We start from the raw sequence: 19,323 nt of genomic DNA on the forward strand, positions 1-19,323 counted from the left end.
AAGAATCAGTAAACTGCATTTAACAAAACAATTCATGAATATATAGCTTTAATTTCTTTACTTAGATTTGAATTATCATATACAGAAGCCAATGATAGTGGGAAGAAATGTACTGTGTCAGGTGAAAAAATTGTAAGTATATTTTCTAGTTTCAAAAAATTAAAATTAATATGTAACATAATTCCACTGTTCTTAAATTCTCTTTTTCAATTACACAATAGCTCACTGGTAGTGGCTTTGTTCAATCCTCCCAACACAATTCTATCCATACTTTAATCTGTCTGCCTCTACCTAGAGTATTTGATGCATATACTGTCAGCTACTTCTATACCATTTTGGGACAAGCTTTACAGTCATTGTTAACAGTAGGTTAAACTCAGAGACTTCTATTCTAGTGTGAATTAAAATATTAGTCTCCCCTTTGTAGCACTTGCTTTAATTACTTTCACTAGCTAAGTTTCCATCCAGTTTTTTGTGACGTTTTGTTATCGACAAACAGAATATACGTAAAAAAAATGTGCGAAATTTGCTGTCTCCAGCCTGTTTCCATCAAACTGGCTTTTTATCCATAAAATGGTGTGCGTGATGACGTCACCCCCCCCAAAACGAACTGTCGCATAACTTTTGTTGTATCGCGAAAAAAATCTGCCCTTGAGCCGTTTCCATACATAATTTTGTGTATGTCGCAAATTATCTACCTTTTGTTTTCCACGTTACACCCCCTCCACTGAACAAAGAAACAAAGAAATGGAGAGATTATTCAGACAGTTTTTTGAAATTTGCCAGCTTACTGTTATTTCAGTTTCACAAATAATTGGAATTGTACATAATATCCGAAGACGACAGCAGAATGAAGCAGTTGCTTGTCTGATAGCCCTAGAGCTCGAAGAAAGTACCCCAGTGCGACGAAACCCACGGGTATGGGAGAGACGACGGAATAAGACCTTCTGGGAGGAGGTGGTGGAGAGACACTTCACAGAAAATCTCTGGCTGCAACATTTTATAATGACACGGCCGACGTTTGAGATGTTGTGTGGATTCATCAGTCCTGATGTTGCGCCCATCACAGGTTGCCACCGACCACCGGTTCCAACCCAAAAGCGGATTGCCATCGCCCTTTACAAGCTGGCAACCTGCGCCAAGTATAGAGTAGTTGGAGAAACTTTCGGGGTTAGTAAAACTACCGTCCATCGATGTGTATATGCTGTGTGCACCGCTATTAAAGAAAAATTAATGCGGCGTTATATCAGACTTCTGACTGTAGCGGAGGCCAATGAAATTGCATACCGCAATTCCTTGGTGCATCTTGTGCCACAGATTTACGGTGCGCTGGATGGCACGCATGTGCCTATTCTTCCCCCGACGGAAGGCTACCGCGATTACATTAATCGCAAAGGGTGGCCATCTATTGTTCTTCAGGCCCTTGTTGATGACAGGTGCATGATACGAGACATTTGCGTTGGCACTCCTGGAAGTACCCATGATGCAGCTGTGTTTGCAGCATCGGATCTGTACAGGTGAGCCTACCTTTCAACATCCCTTCTCAGTGCGATAACAACTGAATTAGTACTGTAACCTGCTTCCCTTAAGGTTTTTAATTAAAACTGAAATTTGAATTAATACAAAATAACGACGTTTAATCAAAAAAAAAACTCTCTTCATCAGACCATGCGAACCGCTCCGCCATTCTGGTTTTGATTGCACGTGATGAAAATGTGACACATTTATTTGCGTTAAAGCCCTTTTTTCCGACAAAAACTGTTTCCAATGTAGTTTTTGCGACATCTGAATTATCGATATGGAATTTATGCGCTAAAGTTAAACGGAAAAATATTATGTCGACATGTACAACATTTTATCGATAATTAGCATTTCCATCAGCTATATTGGTAAAAAAATTTGAAGCGCTAAATATTTTTTCGCAAAAACTCCTTGGATGGAAACCTGGCTACTGGTAAGAAGATCACTAAACATGAAATGAAATGTAGGGTTTACGTTGATGCAACACAATTATTCTACAGGCAGTGCAAAGAAGTAACAAAAATAAAATAAAATGTAAGGATATTGAGTAAAAACTTCTGAATATAAATCAATTTATGGACATTTTAATGCACTGGTTACACTGCATCTGGAGTACCTTTCACAGTTTTGTTGATCAATTCTCAAAGGCAAACATAGACCTGATAAGGCAGAATTTTTCCAGTTAAATCATAAATTGCATAAATGAATACGCTGATGGTAGACGAGAGAAATGTTATTCAAGACAGAACCCAAAAAGCACACACGTTTATGGAAATCTGGACAAACTACTGAGTCACACAAAACAAATTGTAAAACCATAAGGCTTTTTTAAAAAACCTATGTAGGTGTGAATTTTGGACAAATCAGCTATTATCTAGGCAAACAAGTTTGTTTCGTTAAAACTACTTCAAGTAATTTGATAGTACATTTAACCAAAAGTGGAGACTCATACACAAGAAAAACTCTATAAACATTTGGAAATATTTCTGATATCCCTTATTAAAACAATATATGGCACTGGGGAAAAAGGAATTTCTGGAGTGATTTGCGTGGGTTTTCAAATTGACTATCCTTCTTGATTAATTAAATTAAGTTATGCGTGTAGTTCATGTTTGTCATCAGTTGCAGTATTTTTCAACATTGCCCTCTGACACAGAGCAAATTGTCTACATCTGCCCAAACACGTAAGCTTCATGTTTGGCAATCCGTTGGAGCTTTTTTAAATTTCGGTTTGTCTGGCTACTAAAATAAGCAATGAAGCTAAAAGTAATGACAGACTGAATCACACTGTAATAAAAGGACAACAGGAGGTCCTTGTCCACTTTAAAAAGTCTGAGTTTACAGAGGAGGATTAAGCGTCGATTGCATTTAGAGAGTATGTTTTTTGTATTTGTATTTTAGTTAAGATTGTTATCTAGGGTAGTTCTTAAGTATTTATATTCAGTCACTATGTCTACCTCCTCCCCTAGAACAATGATAGGTAAATGTGCAGATTTCGGTCTCTTAAAGTCGCATAATTTATTTGGTCTTTCTGACATTCAGAGTAAGATAGTTCTCATCGCACTAGTGTACCAAGCAGCCCACTTGATTTAAATAATGGCTTACAACCTCCCCAGATATGATAATAGAACAGTGGTTATTGTTCTGCCACAGGTCACTTGTGCACAGAGTAAAAAGTAAAGGTGATGAAACACAGCCTTGGGCACTGCCCGAGTTTGAATGAATGACTTTTGAAAAAGCATCCTATACTGTATTTTGACTATCTGTGAACAATTTAAAAGAAAGTCCTGAATCAATAATGTAACAAAAGTAAGCCTGGATGGTATTTAATGCTGAAGAAAAATAGTGAGGTTACATATGAGCCAGGCTTATTAAGTGTTGATTTTATGTAAGCTAACTAACAGAGCATCTTTCACATTTCTGTTTAGGCAGTAAGCAAATTGGTGGCTATCTTGAAATACCTTTGTCTCTTTTATTAAAATGTTTTTCACAAAGTGTTCAAAGCATCTCTCTGGAGTGTAGGCGAGTGTAACAGGTCCATAGTCATTCAGATACTGCATATGTAGCATGAAATACTATATTTTAATAAGCATAAATCAGTTAAAGGCTTAATATCTTTTTTCAACACCAACCTAAGCAAAACAAGTATTTGCTATGTGTAATATGTTAAACTAGCATACGTGAAACGTCTGTTAAAACAGATTAAAATGATATAACAGCATGTCTATCTGTTTCAATCGTGTCACGCATTTACAGTATAAACCTCTGTTCACTGAATATGCCTTGCATCCTTCTTTCTTTGCCCATTATTGCCCATTTTCATTGGACATTTTACCCCTACATCCATCTTTGTTTGTTTCTTGTTGCCTTTCTTCGTAAGACATTCCAGCCCTGTTGTGGATGCCAGAAAATGCAATGCCTGGACACACACCATATGGTTTACTTCTTATGCTGGCCACTTGCCTTTGTTCATTGGACATTCCCACCCTCTTGTGGATGGCAGACAACATTGACCAGACATCTTATCGCTTTATATATTGAGAAATTTAAAGCATTCTTTCTGTCAAGCATAATATTGTTTTAATATATCTAGGACTGTGCTAAAGCAATAAACTTCAATATAAGGGCATGTACAGATTCAAATGTTTAGAAGAAAAAACAAATACTTTAAAAAGGTTAATCTGCATATAAAAACATAATCTTACAACATGTCTGTGATTAATGGTCCATGGTGCAGGGTGACTTTTTAAATAAATAACCGCACCCTGTAAAGGGCAGGCTTGGAATTGGTGTGGGTGCGCAAGACAGCACCAATTCGGGGTTTGGTTGAGGTAGCTTGGCTGATAGCATGTACAAAAGTGAGTGGAATGGTCAAGTGCCGCATTCACACCTCGAGGTGTACTACGATTCACACCTGTGCCCAATCAGGTTATTCAAGTTAGTATTAAAGAATCCTGCATGAGACAGGAGAAAAGATGGGATCAGTAGAGGAAAGAAATGGACAAAAATAAAGAGGTTCAAGAGAGCAGAGTTTAAAGGACAGAAGAGAAGGGCAGGGGCGAGCAAGAGCCGGTGCAAGAAGAAAAGAAGCAGGCGGATGGGAATGTGAGGCTTGGAAGAGAAACGTGTTGCTGAAGCTCGAGGGGCCTTAGGGTTATATCAGTTGAGCAGAGTAGCAGGAACAACATTACCCCCGGTGATTCCCCCACAAGGCCGGGGAATGGCAGCAGGAATCCAAAGTAGACAAGGCCTGGAGGCACCCCGTGGATCTCCATGAGATGGGTGGTGGGTAAACAAGCAGGACTGAAGGTTGTCTGCACCTGTTGGTTGATGTCTCTCCATGCTGCAAGATCCGAATAGGATAAACCGGAGAGACATCCTCTTAAAAGGGAAGGGATTTTTTATAAGATTCCTGCCCTGTTTTAACCTTGTTTTAATGGATTTATTTATTGTATTTTAACCTCCATGTTCACTTTGAATTTTTATGGATTATTTATTTATCAAACTTTTGCACTGCACTTATTAAACATTGATACATTTGTTTTTAGATTTTAATAAATGCACTGATTCACTTTTGCACCTTGTCTGGATGTATCTGTCCTCATCTACCTGGCTCATCATGGTTACGTTACAGATGGTGGTGAGTTCAAGAGGCTCCTTGGATGAACCAGTAATGTGGAGCCAACCCATACTACCACTTAAATTAACCACAGGCACACTAGGTTTTCCTTGCACATCTGAAATGCATAAGCATAATGATAACTAACAACTAAAAACTGTCCCAGTATGGGTAACTGCATGCATATGTGTCCTGTGATAGGCCGATGCCCCATTCAGTTAGATTGGGTAGAGTTTATTATCCCAAACGGAAAAAAACTGCTTCCTGCCTTGTACATGTTGCTACTGAGACAGGATTTGGGCCTTACTTGCATGATCTTGACACTGATTTAACACCATCTATATTACTAAACGACAGTTTAATTTATGCACGGCAGAATTACCGAAGTGCATGCGCACTGCGGCGCGGCGCCCCAGAGTCAAACGCAGCGGCTTCCCAGAGTCAGTAGGTGGCGCCCAAAGAACACAAACTGTAAACTAAACTTGCTCTAATCCACTGTGCCAGCAGTCTGTGTGGCATGTTCAATTATGATTCCTAACAGTAAACGACGTCTACCTAACGACACAGCCACAGAACAACAAAGACGAGATCGCATAGACAAAAACAATAAACGGAGGCTCCTACAACGCGCTTCAAAAACACCACACGCAAAGAAGTCACGGCTCCAGACAACAAAGACGAGACCGCATGGATAAAAACAATACACGGGGGCTCCTACAACGCGCTTCAGACACACCAGAAGCAAAGACGTCACAGCTCCACAATGAAAGAAATCAACTAATGGAACGAGCACGCCCACAACGCGCTTCTGACACAGCAGAGGCAAAGGAGGCACGGCTCCAAATGGAAGGAACTCAACGATTAGTAATACAAACACGAGCCCGTATGGCTACGACCTGTAAACGAGCCTGTATGGATAAAAACAATGAACGAAGGTGCCCACACAAAGAAACCGCTTTAGTACAAATAGGTTTATTTAATTAAATGAAAACATTACCATGGCTACGACCTGTGAACTAAACCTGAGGTAAAGCGTGCACGCCATGTGGTACAGCCGCCCGAACGCAACCGCCCACAACACCGCATATACCACGTTCGTTTAGTAATGTGGCCCTCCATGCCCGGTTCCGCCGCCATGGTCACTTCAGCACGCGAATCCGCCGCCGTCAGCAAACGACTTCTCGCTGACAACACAGCCATAGAAAAACAAAAAAGAGACTGCATGAATAAAAACAATAAATGAAGGTGCCTACAATGCGCTTCTGAAACACCACAACCAGATGAGTCACAGCTCCAAAAAGAAACTGATTTAGTACAAATATGTTAATTTAATTAAATGATCTTTCCCACAACGCACCCACCCTCCATGATATTTCATCCCTCCAAATATCGGAGGGAACAGAAAGTGATTGCCATTCTTGGATTTGCGATTCTTTCGAGAATCACGGGCTTGCTAGTTCCACAGATTTTATTCATTGATAAGAAACTGGTCACATGAAAATATAAATTTAAGGACTATGATGCAAGTCATTGCATTATGAAAGTTACTGTTTGCTTGTTTTAATGATATTAACTTTAATACATAAACATTAAGATTACAAAAGTCAATCATTTGCTCCAAATATTGGGGAAGCTCCATTATCCAAATCACTGAGCACAAATATAATGAAGTACTGTGCTGGTTTAAGATACCCCAAATGATTCATTGTTTCAAAATTAAAGCAAATGTCATGTAATAAGAGCAGATTGTGGTGCTGTGGACAGTACTGCAACCGCATGGATCAAGTGTTTTGGGTATGAGTACTAGAGTGCATACATTTCTCCTCATACATGACAGACATGCAGGTTAACTGCATTAACAATTTCAAACTGTCCACATTGCAAGTATTAGAGAAGGTGTGTGCATGAACAGGCCTTCCAATGGAGTGATGCTTTGTCTAGTGCTGTTTCATGCTTTGCTCCCAAAAAAACAAAGATTGGCTCTGGCTCCCTCTGACCCTGAAATAAGAAAATTTGAGGGTGATAAGCAAACAAACAAATAAATAAAGCAAAAATGGCCGAAGCTAAAGGTTGTTTTATAATACCATATGCTTTTTGCTTTATCTAATACTGGTATATACACTCACTTGGCAAATTATTAGGAACCCTTGTATATCTGCTTATCCATGTAATTATCTAATCAGCTAACCATGTGGCAGGAGTGCAATGTATAAAAATCATGTGAATACAGGTCAGGACCTTCAATTAAATATTCACATCAAACACCAGAAGGAGGAAAGAATACCTCAGTGATTTTGACTAGAATGATTGTTGGTGCTAGATGGGCTGGTTTGAGTATTTCTGTAATTATTGATTTCCAGGGATTTTTGCACAACATTTGCTACATGTTACAAAGAATGGTGCAAAAAACAAAACTTCCAGCAGGTCTGTGGACAGATACACTTTTTTGATGAGACAGCTCTGAGCAGAAAAGCCAGACTTGTTTGAGCTGACAGAATTCTGTAATAACTCAGATAACTATTCTGTGGTGTGCAGAAAAGTATCTCAGAATGTATAAAACATTGCACCTTGAGGTGGGTGGACTACAACAGCAAAAGACAATGTCAGGTTTCATTCCTATAAACCAAGATGAGAAAGCCTAGATTACAGTGGGCACAGGCTCACCAAAATAGGACAGTTATAGATTGGAAAAACATAGCATGCTCTAGTGAATCTCTATTTTTGCTGAGGCACACACATGGCAGGGTCAATATTTGGCACCAACAGCATGAACCCATGTGCCCAACCTGCCATGTATCAACACTTCAGGCTGGTGATGATGGTGTAATGGTTTGGGGTAAATGTTTTCTTGGCACACTACGGTCCTGTTAATACCAATAAATCATCATTTCAATGCCATGGTCAATGTGATTACTGTTGCAGGCCATGTGCATCCCTTCATGGCCACAATGTACCCATCTTTTAATCCAGCATAATAATGCACTATGTCACAATGCAAAAGGTGTCTCATACTGGTTTCATGAACATGACAATGAGTTCAATATTCTTCAGCAGCCTTCCCAATCACTGGATTTGAAACCAAGAAAATACATTTGAGATGTGGAAGAGCAGGTGATTTGCAGCATGAATGCAACAGATAACTAATCTGAAGAAACTGCATGATGCAGTCAGGCCAGCATGAACAAGAATCTCAAAGTAATGTTTCCAACATCTTGTGGAATACATTCCATGAAAAACTGAGGCACTTTTGAGAGCAAAAGGAGGCCTTGCCCAGTACTGGTATAGTGTTCTTAATTGTTTTCTCAGAAAGTGAATCTAGTGAATGCTCATGAACAAAGTCATGACTACTTATAGAACAGGACAAGAATGACGCACAGGAACTACCAGAGGACAGAAGAAGGGGGGACCAGGACACCTGTGTTCGAAGGTTAGGAAGCTGAGGAACGATACCAATGACAAAATATAGAAAAATGGTCCTGGTAGGCACGTAAGAAGCCAGCTGGAACAGTGAGTCAGCAGAAACAGCAAAAGGAAGATGATGTAATGTATGGAAAGTAAAATTAGTGTATTCATGTATTAGCATAAATAAATATAGACAAATATATAAGCATTAACCTTAGTGTAGATATTACTGCAAGTCAGGCCTACCAAGCAAATGATTAAATAAAAGCACATGCCATATTTCTTTTTTAAATTAAAGCTTAGCTTTGACCACCAAATAGGCTAGGAAGGGAAAATGACGAGAGGAAGCCAATATATGGAAAAAAGGCCTTGGCCAGTGAAAGAAATAAGCAAAAACAGAAAGTAAAATTAACAATAGACAGTGAAAATACTGGAGGGGCCAGCTGCAGGGAAAGTCAGGAGATAATAATGGTTCCCATGGGAACTCAAGGTATCGGCGGGACAGAAGCAGAGGGGAGTCAGAGAAAAAGAGCAAATGAGCTAATTTGAGCAAGGTCGGAGTGATAAGAAATGACTATATAAGTTTGGAGTCCAGAACTGTATGGGGCTCAGCTCAATTTGGCCATATTGGGTTGAGTCCGTGTTATTATTATGGTTATTTTATTGCAATAAAATTATAGACTGTTTGCCTATCCAAACAGAGGCAGTGGTGCTGTAAGAATTATGTTTCTAGACTTCTCTAGCGCCTTCAACACAGTCCAACCTCTGCTCCTTAGGGACAAGCTGACAGAGATCGGAGTAGATTCATACCTGGTGGCATGGATCGTGGACTATCTTAAAGACAGACCTCAGTATGTGCATCTTGGGAACTGCACATCTGACATTGTGGTCAGCAACACAGGAGCGCCACAAGGGACTGTACTTTCTCCGATCCTGTTCAGCCTATATACATCGGACTTCCAACACAACTCTGAGTCCTGCCACATGCAAAAGTTCGCTGATGACACTGCTATCGTGGGCTGCATCAGGAGTGGGCAGGAGGAGGAGTACAGGGACCTAATCAATGACTTTGTTAAATGGTGCGACTCAAACCACCTACACCTGAACACCAGCAAAACCAAGGAGCTGGTGGTGGATTTTAGGAGGCCCAGACCCCTCATGGACCCCGTGATCATCAGAAGTGACTGTGTGCAGATGGTGCAGACCTATAAATACCTGGGAGTGCAGCTGGATGATAAATTAGACTGGACTGCCAATACTGATGTTCTGTGTAAGAAAGGACAGAGCCGGTTATACTTCCTTAGAAGGCTGGCGTCCTTCAACATCTGCAATAAGATGCTGCAGATGTTCTATCAGACGGTTGTGGCGAGCGCCCTCTTCTACGCGGTGGTGTGCTGGGGAGGCAGCATTAAGAAGAAAGACGCCTCACACCTGGACAAACTGGTGACATCTGTGACAGAGCGACGGGCGCTCAGCAGGCTCCTATCAATTATGGAAAATCCACTGCATCCACTAAACAGAGTCATTTCTAGACAGAGGAGCAGCTTCAGCGACAGACTGCTGTCACTGTCCTGCTCCACTGACAGACAGAGGAGATCGTTCCTCCTACAAACTATGCGACTCTTCAATTCCACCCAGGGGGGTTAACGTTAACATTATATAAAAAGTTATTGTCTGTTTTTACCTGCATTATTATCAATCTTTAATTTAATATTGTTTTTTGTATCAGTAAGGTGCTGCTGGAGTAAGTGAATTTCCCCTTGGGATTAATAAAGTATCTATCTATCTATCTATCTATCTATCTATCTATCTATCTATCTATCTATCCTGAGTCCTAATAGCCTTCATTTCAGGTTGAAAGCCTTCTGGTGACAATTTTTCGCCACGACACTACTAACCTCAAATTAAATCAATGTTGACAATGGATGGATGGAAGAAAGTAAGAAGATATACAGTGAGCAAAGAGTGAGTAATTACCACAAAAATTATTTAGACTCATGTATCAAATAAGACTTGCTATATTGAGCACTGCAGTGCCATCTGTTCAAGATTACTTCATTGTTCATTATGTAGGCAGACTTGTATGCTACCAACATGCAATTAGTTCTGTTCATAAATGATATAAATTTCATTTTCTAACCAGTAAGGTTGCATTTACTAATACACAGTACTGTGAAAAACTATTTGCCACTTTCTGATATCAAAAATGAAACAAAGTAAACAAATATCATTATTTCTAAATTGCTGCTTAAAGTATTTAAGTAATAGTTATCCAACACCTGTATTGCCAATGTGAAAAGTTAACTCCCTCCTTAGTTGCTCTAACCTTGAGTATTGGACCAAAGTTAATTGATAATTAGACTCCGTTGACTGAACATAGCAAGCCTGATGAATTGAAACGACACTATATATTCAACCATGACAGTGAATTAGTCATTACAAGGTTTTCAGAACACAATGACTAAATGAAAGGAAATTCCAGAAGAAATGAAGAAAAAACTGGTTAAAACGTAACAGGAATGGGTTTTACACCCCTTTCTAAGGCACTGGGACTCCGCCGCACTACAATTAGAAACAACATCTCCAAATGAAGAACATTTTGAGTAGAGAAAAGGCAGCCCTGATAAAATTGCCCCAAGGGCACAGTGAGAACTCATTGAAGAAGTCAAAAAGAATCTCAGAACAATTCTCACAGGCTGCAGCTGGTAAATGTAAAATGATCCTCCTAGACCACAGATTATATCTATTGTACAATCGTGTATGAATTGGGTGTGAATTAAACTACCCTTAATATGTTGTTTGATAAAATCAGAAATAAATTTTATGAAACATGTTGAGAAAAGCCAAGCAAAATGACACCTTTTATTGGCTAACTAGAAAGATTACAATATGCAAGCTTTCGAGGCAACTCAGGCCCCTTCTTCAGGCAAGATGTAATCTAGAAAGGGAAGCTAGAGTGTCATCTGGAAATACTTCAGCTTTGTGGCAAATGGGGACATAAAACCACAAGACACAAGCATGCCTGTATGTAAGATTTGCTACTGCACAATACCAAATGAAGGGCCTAACACAACCTATTTAGCTAAAAATTTGAAGGACCAAGACATGAGTCAATACATTATTTTTAAATAAGAAACAAAAGATTTATAAGCATAAACCTGTAAAATTCTGTGTCTGTAGTAGGCCTCTGACATTTATTTATTTTTTTTTCCCAAAAGGTTAAAATATTTTTTGTAGTCAGTTAAACGTTTAAAGTATTAAGACAGTGGTCTGCAATTATTTTTGCATCCAGGTCACTTTTATTCTGTGCTGCTTATTCAACGGCAAGACATTTTTAGCACTTTAACCCCGTCAGTTTCTTGAGTTTTAAAACCCTCAACACAAAGTGTGCTGCCATTGCATGTTACTTTGTATTATTCATTGCATGCAATTTTAAAAGTATATTTCATCACATTTACTATATAATGTATGGCACTATAACTTTTCAGTGCAAAACTGCATAAACAGTGGTGCTACTCCTCTGTGTACTCATACTTGCAGCACTGCTTCAGAGCATGTATTTAGTACATCAGGGCTCATTTGCAGCCCATCAAAAGCATATCTCATTAAAGACCACGTTTATGTTCTAGTCTTACTTGTAAAAAAAAAAAAAAAAAAACTGGGAAGTTACAAAGACATCATGGTTTATTTACAAAAAAAAATGCAATGTGCAACGTTTACATTTATGCAAAGTTTTTGACTGTACTAGTGGTTTATGGTTAACTTTTCTGAAAACTTTTACAAAAGACCACTTTTTTACTTTTGCTCTTTTCACTTCAAGGTTTATTTAATATTTGTATATATACTGTTTACAAAAGACTGCAACACTTATTAAATTAACATTTAATGACATTTGTGGCATTCCATTGTACTACCAAAGTAACAGCATTTGTTTTTGTCAATGTAAATAAAGCTGTTGACCGGATTTAAACTTGTATAGAAAACTTAATTATACAGTATAATAATAATTAATCTTTTAATATAACAATCCAAATAATCATTCTAGGTAAAGTACACATTTTGCAAATGCCTTCTGCGCTCTTTTTTTTCTCAACATACAGTTAGGTCCATAAATATTTGGACAGAGACAACGTTTTTCTAATTTTGGTTCTGTACATTACCACAATGAATTTTAAATGAAATAACTCCGATGCAGTTGAAGTGCTGACTTTCAGCTTTAATTCAGTGGGGTGAACAAAACGATTGCATAAAAATGTGAGGCAACTAAAGCATTTTTTTAACACAATCCCTTCATTTCAGCGACTAATTGGACAATTGACTCAAAGGCTATTTCATGGGCAGGTGTGGGCAAGTCCGTCATTATGTCATTATCAATTAAGCAGATAAAAGGCCTGGAGTTGATTTGAGGTGTGGTGCTTGCATGTGGAAGATTTTGCTGTGAACAGACAACATGCGGTCAAAGGAGCTCTCCATGCAGGTGAAAGAAGCCATCCTTAAGCAGCGAAAACAGAACATCTAAAATAGCCAGCACAGTTCTGGAAAAACATTCTTGAACAGATGAAACCAAGATCAACCTCTACCAAAATGATGGCAAGAAAAAAGTATGGAGAAGGCGTGGGACAGCTCATTATCCAAAGCATACCACATCATCTGTAAAACACGGTGGAGGCAGTGTGATGGCTTGGGCGTGCATGGCTGCCAGTGGCACTGGGACACTAATGTTTATTGATGATGTGACACAGGACAGAAGCAGCCGAATGAATTCTGAGGAGTTCAGAGACATACTTTCTGCTCAAATCCAGCTAAATGCAGTCAAAATGATTGGGCGGTGTTTCATGATACAGATGGACAATGACCGAAAACATACAGCCAAAGCAAGCCAGGAGTTTATTAAAGCAAAGAAGTGGAAAATTCTTGAATATCCATGAGTTCAAGACTTCAGGCTGTCATTGCCAGCAAGGGGTTTTCAACCAATTATTAGAAATGAACATTTTATTTCCAGTTATTTAATTTGTCCAATTACTTTTGAGCCCCTGAAATGAAGGGATTGTGTTAAAAAAAATGCTTTAGTTACCTCACATTTTTATGCAATTGTTTTGTTCACCCCACTGAATTAAAGCTGAAAGTCTGCACTTCAACTGCATCTGAGTTGTTTCATTTAAAATTCATTGTGGTAATGTACAGAACCAAAATTTGAAAAAAGATGCGTCTGTCCAAATATTTATGGACCTAACTGTACTACTTAAATTAACCCAAACTTAAACTTTTAAGAATAAACCTCCAAATTCAACACCCTTTAAGAGATGGGATAATACTGAAAGGCTAAAATAGACATTTGTACTCACACAGTGAGAGAAAGACTCCCCTTCTTCCATGGGTTCATCTTCAATCTGATGCCCATTGACCTGAGAAAAGATAATTGTAACTGTAAGATAAGAAGTTTTCCAATGTTCTTTCACAGGTCCTCCATTTTCAGTAATGATGATGTAATCCCACTGGTAATTGCAGAACATAAGTAAATACCAAAGAGATATATGCTTCAACTTGATGAAATATACAGCTGTTGAGAACTGAATTAACCACTCCTACTTAATTACAGTTTTGATTACATATGCCTAGAACCTATTTACAATAATATAGCTAAACATTTTTTATTTGTGATTAGGAATGAGTCGAAATGTTTTAGCACCACATAAAAAATACTTTCAAAGCAAAATACATGCTTATTTTTAAGTGTAAGCAACGTACTGTAAATTTAAGATTTAAGGGTAAACTATACCATCTACCAAAGCATGCAAGTGCACTCTTGCATAACCTATTAAACAAGAATTGTACAAATACAAAGCTGCTTTTTGGACAAAATTAAATAACTCTGCCTTCAGACATTGCAGGTATGGTGCATGCAGTGACAAAGAAAGGAGTTCTATTGACATAAACAATTCCTGAATAAGGGTGCTAAACTGTATGTTTTAAAGGCATTTATAGACTTTACATTTATAAAGAAATATCGTTAGATCTTTAAAACAGCTAAAACCCTGCATAATGACAAAATATCACATTTTTAAGCAAGATCATCAAGGACTGAAAATGATTCATGGGCTGTTCTAATGACAGAGAAAAGTGTCATCATAACCCGTCATACCACAGAAAATTTAGAAATGAATAGTGCAGTGCTGTAAACTCAAACAATCAATACTGCAGAGAAATCAACAAATACACAGCAAAACACTGCTGGAATTTGGAGCAAACACAAATTTAACGACTTTATAAGCCTGAAGATTAATAAAGATTTTTTCCCAGTTAGAATTTGGTTTAAATTACTGATGAACAAATTGTTAATCAACAGCATCTGCATCAAAATGTATTAAAACTGACAACACATATTTTGAAATGTACTGCTTTTGCAGTCACTACCAGGCAGTGTGTTTTGACACCATTATTTTTTGCTCACATGCAAGCTGTCAGTGTTTTTCCAAAGGCAAAAGTTATGTGCTGTCCACCTGTCATTAGCCTCTTTTTTATTACAGTAATTTTTTAAGGGAACACTCCCCACCAACCTGAAAAAAGATATTCACTTTATTGACTGCCTTTGGAGTGTATCCATGAGTTGATTTATAAATAAAAACTACTTGTGATTTATAAGGAAAGACTGCACTAGGGGAGACTGAGCAGAAACCTGGTAAAACTGCAGTATTAGAAAAGCAAGTTTTATAAATTGATGAAGCCTAAATAACGGGCATCTTTGGGTTTAATTTTCTTATTGTGTAGGCCATGGAAATATATTTTAAAAAAGTACAGAGATCTCCTCCCAGAGTTGGACATGCTGGAGAGATTCTCTCACTTGGCTGGCCTGGGAACATCTCTGTATGCTCCTAGAACAGCTGGAGGAGGTGGTTAGTGCTGGACGGTATATCGGTTCATAGCAAAAACCATTTTTTATTTTTGTTACGATATGGATTTTTCATATACCGCAACACCGGTTTAAATAGCCTAAATAACGTTCGGAACGTGGCTCAGTGGGAAATTGTTTAAGGGGGGACCTTTTTCACTGCTGCACTGCTAAACGCGAATGCAATGGAGTACATGCGTTAGTGGACATAGACATAGAATTACTAGACGCTTCATGACCAGCAGCATCGTACGTCAGCGTCGTCACCATATTGCAAGTGGCACCGCTGTGGAGTGAAGTAATGGATAAAGATGCCTCATGCATGTGCTGCTTGGGATTGTGCAAACTGCTGTACGCTCCAAACCAGATCTCGGGGATTACATTTCATAGGTAAGGCTGAACAATTGTTTTAGTTAAATTTGGCCATTAGAAAATCCCATTTTATAATCTTAACCTTAGCTACGCCAGGCTAAGATAGCAAAGGTACGCATTTATGTGCTCAAGTGAGCCTCCAAACAACGTTTTGCCTAAATGTATTTAGTCACTAACTATGTAGACTGTTGTTAGCTGTTAACAGCTAAAAAGCTGTCCAGTGATGAGTGCTGTGCTAGTTTGGTAACACGCTAGTATGATCAAAGCTACTATATGCTCACATTAAAAAACAAAGGAGGTTTGACGATTCCCTCCGAGGGTACAGTCAAGGTGGTCAAAGTAGCTGAGTGTGTTAACCGACAGTCGACATTAGGGCAAGCTGTCCATGTATCTTTGATCAATCAGTTTGTTCAGGCTGAGATTGGTTCGGATGATGTGTTTTTTCTCAAGGAGCACATTGAGGAAACACAGTTTGAAATTGACAACCATCATTTTATATTCATGTTTTTAGTTACGTCTGTCTTCCACAAACTAAGGCTACACCATATTGCCAGACTGAATACTCTCAAATTACAGGATCTGAGTGAGCGAGAGGGAGTGTAAGTCTGTAGGAGATCAGTGAGGTTGTGGAGAGCTTTAAATGTTAAGAGCGGTATTTTGTATCGTATTCAGTAGTGAACAGGGAGCCAGTGAAGTTGAGAGAGAATAGGTGTAACATGTTCAGTGGATTTAGAACAGGTTATTCTCCTGGCAGCAGAATTTTGAAGAAGTTGTAAGCGATGGATACGTTTTTTGTGGGATGCCAGACAGAACAGTATTACAGTAATCTATACTTCAGTACTGTGTTGCGTAAGAACAGGACGAAGTCTAGAAATGTTTCGGAGATGGAAGAAGGCAGTCCGAGAAATGTTACTTATATGGGAGGAATTATTTAATAATCATAATAATTATAATTATTATTTAATAATTGCCATTATTAGTGTATAAATGGATATAAATAATTGCATTTAAACGATTTGCCAAAATCTGTTGTATGTAAATGATACTGTTTTAAACGTTACTGTTTTTTCATCAGAAAACCCGGTTTCCACGTCTAGCTGTATTAGTTTAAATGGCACTTTTGCCACTCGCAATATGGCGGATGCACTGACGTATCTCGTCGACTGGGCAACACGGTGAATGCGGCGTCTATCTATATATACCTATGCTAGTGGAGGTATTGAACGGTGAAAATGGACAGAGAACATTCTGAAAATGAAGCTGTAGTAAATGATAAGGTTGAACATGATTACACAGAAGAACTTTTGGCGAAAAAAGGAGCCGTGTCTGTTGTCAAGGTCGGATGTGGACCATTATGTTCAAATGTGTGAATACTGTTTTTATACTACAGGATAATACTGCAAGCCAAGTTGTACTTGTTTTTTATTTCCCCCCCAATACTGTGTAATGTATCAGGGTACTGTGTAATTTTGTGAGGACATGTTGAATGTTATGTTTATTTTCAACATTTCCACTTTAATCTCAACGCTTATGATGAGAATAAAGCCGACATGTTGACTTTATACTCATAATTTGTCATTAAAGTAGAACATTGCAAACTAAACTCCATCTTAAAATGAATATTTAATTTACTAGATTTTCTCAAACCCCGTCATAAGTTATGTAGCACATTAAATGCTTTGTGTTAAGTGTTCCCCGAGCCATGTTAATCGTTACGTGCTTCTTAAACTGACTTTCTCTTTTTCTGGTGGGTTTACTCTACGTGCTTCAGTTTTTTTTTTCCCAAGGTCATGTAGGATGTGGGGTTTTGTTATACTGTATTGACCCTGCTAGTGTATGTATTGCTCGTATTTACCCTGCAATATGCTGGCGCCCTGTTCAGGATTTGCTCCTGCCTCGCACACAATGCTTGCTGGGATGCGTGCAACCCTGAATGGATGGCATGATTAAACATGTATAAGTTCTGAACACTCTGTACTAGTGTTAATTTCACAAAGACGTTTATCGTGTGGTGATTGGTTATGTGGAGAAATAAAAAAGGAAAGATAGGAACTGGCAATTTGGTACGTCAGACAGAGACCGCACACATGCAATAAAGAAAGCCCACTCAGATGAACATCCACTGAATTCTGTGTTTGTGTCTCCGACCACCAGATCACAAACCCAATATTTACACAATATTTCAGTTAAACCAGTGCGATACCCATTCATACATCCAGTTTTTTGCAGCCTCGTCACACCTGCCATAAAGTTTTCTATACTCAACGTACACCTGGGATCCTCTTACTGCGAGGGAGCAGCACTACAGCCACACTACTGTGTATGTTTAATACCTGCTTTAATGCATTTCATCATGAAAATTTATCTTAACATTCTACATTTTCAGAGAGCAGGAATATCATGAAGTGAATGTATTCTGTGCGGCGATCGTTGCCTGCGCTTCTTCTTAGTGCAAGAGGAAGTCAGTTTAAGAAGAGCGTAGCAATTAACAACTGGGTCGGGGAACACTTAACACAAAGCATTTAATGTGCTACATTAACTTATGATGGGGTTTGAGAAAATCTAGTAAATTAAACATTGATTTTAGGATGAAGTTTAGTTTACAACATTCTACTTTAATGACATAATAAATTATGAGAATAAAGTCAACTTTATTCTCGACATATATTTTTTTTTCTTCTTCACCGTGGTCCTGATACGCTTCCATAGGGCTATACCACAAATAGCATTATAAATGCAAGTTGCAGTTTTACTATTTATGTGTAAAGCTTAACTTGAAGCAAGGTCCGTATTAATGCAGTTTGCCTTAATGATGGTTCAATTGGTAAAGATGTCATCACCAAGTTGCACTTGTTTTATTTTATTTTACTTTGGTGAAAACTGTGTAATTCACCTGGGCTTGAAATCTTGGAAGTAATAGTATTATTACTGGAAGTTGCACTATTATTTATTTTATTGTTATTATGTATTAGCCTAAATATTATGCAGTTTAATGATGGTAAAGTTGTTTAAAAAGTCACTTTAATGTGTCAGTGGCCAGATATTGTTAACATTAACAAAGTGTAGATTGGTTTACAAAAAATATTTACTATTCCTTTTCTAAGACATGTTCAGTGCAACACAACTTTTGATAAGCACCTCTGGATATTTTACTAAGTCTAAATGACTCTTTGGATGGTTGAAAATATGTTTTCAAAATTTTAGTTTAAGTTGTTTACATAGTTTGTTCAATAAAAAGGCTCTATATTTTGACTGCATCTGTCATGCAATGTGATTCCTTCTCTTCCTTAGTGCCACCCCCTTGAAAACTATCACTTTATGGGGCCATGCAAACCTGTATTAATACTTGTGTGCACATTAAAATGTTTTTTTTGTATAATGTACATTTCTCATGACAGTGAAATAGGTTATTCTTAGCCAGTAATTGCAGTGGAAAATGTGGTTAACATCCACTCATGCATGGGAAAAAATACCGCCCAATACCGTGAAACCGGTATAATTTTTAAAAATACTGTGATAT

At 38.2% G+C, this 19,323-nt stretch overlaps 1 protein-coding gene across 2 annotated transcripts in view; it reads right to left on the bottom strand.

Annotated features, from left to right (window-relative positions):
• rps6kal (ribosomal protein S6 kinase a, like) overlaps positions 1-19,323 on the bottom strand; it is a 182,796-nt gene that overhangs the window by 110,895 nt on the left and 52,578 nt on the right. For both annotated transcript variants that reach the window (XM_028815955.2, XM_028815954.2), the window contains exon 2: positions 13,888-13,947. In XM_028815955.2, the coding sequence (XP_028671788.1) occupies positions 13,888-13,947 (60 nt within the window). The remainder of the gene's footprint in view (positions 1-13,887; positions 13,948-19,323) is intronic.

This window comes from Erpetoichthys calabaricus, chromosome 12 (genome assembly GCF_900747795.2).
Source record: "Erpetoichthys calabaricus chromosome 12, fErpCal1.3, whole genome shotgun sequence".
NCBI lineage: Eukaryota > Metazoa > Chordata > Cladistia > Polypteriformes > Polypteridae > Erpetoichthys > Erpetoichthys calabaricus.